The sequence below is a fragment of the Hydra viridissima genome, unplaced genomic scaffold (assembly GCF_058129835.1).
Source record: "Hydra viridissima isolate aposymbiotic clone 2 unplaced genomic scaffold, HvirCarnegie_v1 scaffold_6, whole genome shotgun sequence".
NCBI lineage: Eukaryota > Metazoa > Cnidaria > Hydrozoa > Anthoathecata > Hydridae > Hydra > Hydra viridissima.
In genome coordinates, this window is record NW_028324305.1 from 822,939 (window position 1) to 828,228 (window position 5,290).

A 5,290-nucleotide genomic window follows, 5' to 3' on the forward strand; every position below is an offset into this window, starting at 1 on the left:
TTAGTTTTCACTTCGTTACTCGACTTTTTAAATGTTCACCGTTCATTTTTTTATCTACGCCTGGTTTCAGTTATTTTCACTTTTATTATTTTATTTTTATTTTTGTACCAAATTTTTTAATCCTAATTTGTTTCCAAATTTTTGATGCACGTTGGTGCGTTTGGTACACAAGCTCCTTTGATGCACGTTAGTGTGTTAGGTGCACAAGCTTTTTTGATTTTAACGGGTTCACTTAAACATTTCTTGAACCCATATCATAGAGCTAAAGATTAATTCTAACGTCAAGGACAGGGTTCAATCCCTAACAAAGAACAAAATGATGACAAGATTTTGAATTTAGAAGATAAATTTCAACAGGAAAACTGACGGACTTTGCAAAGGAAGGGGGAGGATTTGTGATAATATTAAATACAAGAATATACTTAGTTTAGTCAAAAATTCCATTTTAAAATATTACATACCAAAGATACTTGATAAACTGACATTTCTTTGTTTTGCTTAAATAAATTGCTTAAAAATAAATTAATTGCATTTACATATTTATAAGAATGTTGCAAACGAAAACTACATGGTTTCATCACTTGAATTTAGTAGTTTTTCAATATATTCTTTAATCTTCATAAGGAAATTTCTTTCCGTCTGTTGAAGTCGCTCCCCGCGAGAAATTTCAGTTTCATTCTTTGGATTACCTTTTACCCCTGATTCTTTTTTCCCCCGAAATAGCAAACTTCCAGGAGTCATTTGCTCCGAAGAATACTCGCTGTTTGCTTTTGTTTCTTTTTTCCCTCGAAATATCAATGTTCCTGTTGGTATAGAACTTCGAATATTTGACTTGCCATCTATACCGTTCTGCATTTTATTGACGCTAGATATATCCTTACTCTCTCGCGGCAATTGAATTTCTGTGAGGACCTCTGTACTCCCTTCGTTAAGTCTCTTTTCTTTTCCTTTGCTTTCGTCTTCCAGTTCATAGATATACCGCATAATTTCTGAATTTACTTTATTAAGGAACTCATCTCTTCGAACGTTTTCTTTAGCCAGGTAATCATCAATTAACTTCCCAAGAGATATTTCACGCACATTATTTTCTTGGACTGAGCTATGCAATACTGTAAATATCAAAAGCAGTATTACGTGCATTTTAAGGGCTAAACGTATGATTTTGACACTTCAAGATAATGCTCTGAAATTTTACCTCTTGACTTCTTCTTAAAGAACTCAAGACACTTCAAGAACTTATTTCATTCTCAAAAATGACCAATCCGTTAACTTTATATAAACGGACCAATTTCAAAGACCAATCCGTTTATTTTCATATTTAAAAAATTACCAATCAATTTACTCTGTATAAAAGATGAATGCTATAAAATCTTAACAACAACTTAACGAGTTCTATTGTCATCGCCTCACTTCATCAAAGACTCTCGCAAAGAAAATGATTTCCTTCGCACCTGTCACCCATTAATAACAAAATCTCTTCAGCGTTTGCTCTTTATGTTTAAAAAAATAGTTTTCAAAATTCTTTTTGAGCTCGCTTTAAAAAACATTTCTTGACGTCGCTTATTTCTGTTTTGATTTTTTTTTTTTTCTCACTGCGACACTTTTTTTCATTACGCAATTTTTTGTTATCTTTAAAAATTCTTTGCCGATGATAAAAGCGTCAAAAAGAGGCAGAGGGTTTGCCTACTAAAATTTATTTCTAACAGAATCAAATTTTTTTCCCAGTAGTTATAAAACTATTATTTTATTGTTTGCTTTTAATTTTTACACTTTAACTTAATTTTTTTTACTTATTTATTCTTATTCTTTTTACTTATTTTTATTTTTTCACTTATTTTAACTGATAAAAAGTTTAAAGAGAGTAAAAATAGCTAAAAGACAAAACTAAAACTGCGAACGTCCAGCCGACGATTTTTTAAATCTCTTCAAAAGATTTATAATCCTTCCCTCTCCCGCTCCCCTTCCAAAATTTGGTAAAAATATTTATTGCCCCGTAAACAAGCTGAACCAAGTTTGCAAGTTTATTTAGATGACAACACTCATAGTTTTAGATTAAAACGTTGAAAATATCAAGTATTTCATAATTAAATTCAAAGGTTTTTCATAAAGAAACCAAAGAATGTGTTTAAGCTTTTTTTAAAATTATCAGAATTTGCACGTGTAAATCAAATCTTAATATGTTACCAATCTTTTTAAAAAATATGGATTTTTACATTTTCGCCAGGGTGCCGTATATGTGCATTGCTTTACATTTACCTACTGTTCTCAAGGCCTTAGTACTTTCCCGCTTCAACCGTTTGTTGGATTTGATTTCAATAGCGATGCTTTTAAAGAGCACTTTATCATTAATAAACTCATTAATAAACTATCAATAGAAAAATGTGGTAGAGGTTTCGTTTTTACCAAAACCACACACTTGTCCTCTGCCTGAAGGAGTAACGCAATAATTTTAGCGTTTCTTCAAGAAGAAAAAAATGTTTTTGAGAAATAAATTTCATATTTGGGAGGTTACAACTTTTTTTCTTAACTTCAATGAGTAATAGAATTTCTTTTGACAATTGGCAAATTGCTTTTCTTTAAAAACAGTCATTCATTAAAACAATAGAAAGAAAGAAAAAAAGTTGTCCCGCGGTAAACCGTTGCATTTACAATTTAAATTTGATAATACTCAGTTGCTATAAAACCGAAAAAGTGTAGTTATTTATAACTTGTTTTTTGTCTAACTCAAGTTTACCGCCCTCGTCGCCGCCATTCTTAAAAAAACACGTTTCTTAAACGCTTTTCTATTTCTACTTATTTTTACTTCAAAATATTTTTTTTCTTCATAGAGATGTTTTTTTTTCTACTTGTTTATCTGATGTTTTTAAACCGGTTTCTTGTCGTCGCGTCTCCCCTTTGATAGGGACAGTAGAAAATCACGGTAAAAAAAAAAAGAAAAAAAGAAAAAAAAAAAGAAGACCACCAAAAACACAGCAAAAAAATGCCACATTTTTTATCAAGAATTCTTAATAAGAATGTGGTATTTTGTGGTTTCCTGTTGTTTTGTTTTTTATTGTATTTTATTATTATTTTTTTTAACGGGTTTTCTACTTTCTCTTCATATCATAGAACCGATGCATTTAAATACGAAGTTTAACACGATTTTCACGTCGAATTCGTATCATGATGCAGTGATTTTGAAGTTGATCAGCATATTTTTCATGAAGATAAAAATTATTTACTTCACTTAAAAGTATGTCCTTTGAAAGCATCTTTTTCAGAAAACCGACCATTAGGGGAAAGGGTGAAATTGCTTCGAATTGTTTTGCTAGTCATAATTCTTTTGGTTGATTCGCCTAATTTTAGTGGTTCACATAAACGATAGCGTCGTTGTTCGCAAAGCAATTCAAAAGTTTAGAGTTTGAAATTTCACGACAACACCTATAAATAAGTTATTTTTTACTTTGCGTTCTAATGGAAGCAAAACATTGCATAAATTAAATAATACATTAAATTTAACGCGTTCTTCATGTGAGATTAAAGTTATGTAACATAGAATCTCGATATAACAAAACCTTGACATAAGGAGCATCTCGATGCAACTAAACTCTTCTCGCTTCTCTCAAACGTAACAAATTTTTATACAAAATTTCTGTTTTCGAAATCTCATTACAGCGCATCATCTTTTATTCGTTACATCGAGATTCGGTTGAATCGTGGTACCGCTCTACGTAGAAATTAACGATGAAAAAATTTCGTTTATGCTTTTTGTAAAGATAAATCAACATACTTTTTTATATTCAACGGAGTTCATCTGAGTTTAATAGCTACAAGACCATAATAAGTTCTTATACACTGATGTTATTACTATTAATAATGCGTAAATAAAGTTATTTACAAACATTATTAAGTTAATTTGAACTTATTGAAAGTTAGAAGTAAAGAAATATATCGACAAGAATTGGACTCCATAACCCGTCTTTTACGGCTTAATACAAACAGTTTACATCACCAAACAACGTATACTGCAAATTAGTCACCGTCTATTAATAAATAAATATGGATCTATCATTATAAAATGTAGAGAAAGTAATTACTGGGGTGACGGAGAGTTGGTATTGGAAAGCACCCAGGCCTCGGGAAAGATCCGGAGTTATACATCAGGGAATTGTGTATTGGTAAAAGTAGCCTAAAAGAAAGTGCAGTTTTTAATTTCAAATGAGAAGGTTGTCGAAAAAATATTATTTAAAATGTTATTTAAAACACGTGTAAATTGAAAATTTCGAATGAGTGTCCGCCCCCACATCTTCTTTTATCCGCCCATGAGTACCTTTTATTCCGCTTGAAAAACAAATATGCCAAGGTTTATTTGCTTAACAACAGAAACGTTTAAAAGTATTTTATTCAAAATGCAAAAATAATAAAAACTTTGTGTTTTGCTTTTTCTTCTTACGTAAACATATCCAATCTCAACCAAGAAAACTCCTAGCTACTCCTTAACTACATTGAAACGTTTTTATGACACCCTGTTACAGGGTTAACCTAGATAAGAAAGTTATTCAATAGAAGTATTTAATTTCATTGTAGATGCAAAAATGCGTTAAAAAATAACAATACTACTTTATAAATTGTCTTAAAAGCACAGAAAATGAAGTTTGGTTCCGTGATACAAACCCTTCATTTTTTAATATGCAATTATCCTGAACTATTTGATTGTTGAAAATTTGAAATTGCCAGATGATAGTTTCTTTTTTAAGGAAGTTTGTCCGTGCATGATATTTGAACTTTTGATAATTTAACAAAAATAAATTAAAAACCCATTTTTTTTACGGTAACAACTCTAACTTTTATTTCTGCAAACAATTTTTTTCTACAACAAACATTTTAATTTTCTTTATATTAGAAACTCATTACAGAAAAAGCACTATTTGAAATGAATACGAAAGGATTTTGATGAAATTACTTTCTTGAGGGAGTAAAATATACTTTCATGTCGTGGTCAGACCTTTGAAAATGTGCCGTTTAGGAATAGATTTTATCTAGAGGCTATCAATTTCAAAAGCAGAAAAAGGGATCAGGTAATTGGAAGAAAGAATTTAAATCTGTTGTTTTTAATCATGCACTGGAGTCCTACAATCGTAAAGACGTAACTCAAAGGACTCCAGGTGAAAGTTAACGGAGAGTAAGTTTACGTCATTTAACACCTGAAGTAAAAAAACGCCCGTGTACTCTAAACCCAGGTGGTATTCCGTTGACTAGCGAGGTACCACTAAATAAAGTTGAATATCAATGAGTATTTTGGTTTTTGCAG

At 30.7% G+C, this 5,290-nt stretch overlaps 1 protein-coding gene across 1 annotated transcript; it reads right to left on the reverse strand.

Moving 5' to 3' along the window:
- Positions 1-419: 419 nt before the first annotated feature.
- On the reverse strand, positions 420-1,556 carry LOC149886526 (uncharacterized). The gene has a single exon (XM_090091309.1). It carries the CDS (start codon positions 1,138-1,140, stop codon positions 565-567), a length of 576 nt encoding a protein of 191 aa, XP_089947435.1. The 5' UTR covers positions 1,141-1,556; the 3' UTR covers positions 420-564.
- Positions 1,557-5,290: the final 3,734 nt, after the last annotated feature.

Coding starts and splice junctions, on each gene's coding strand:
- LOC149886526 (XM_090091309.1), bottom strand. CDS start 1,140: ATGCACGTAATACTGCTTTTGATATTTACAGTATTGCATAGCTCAGTC.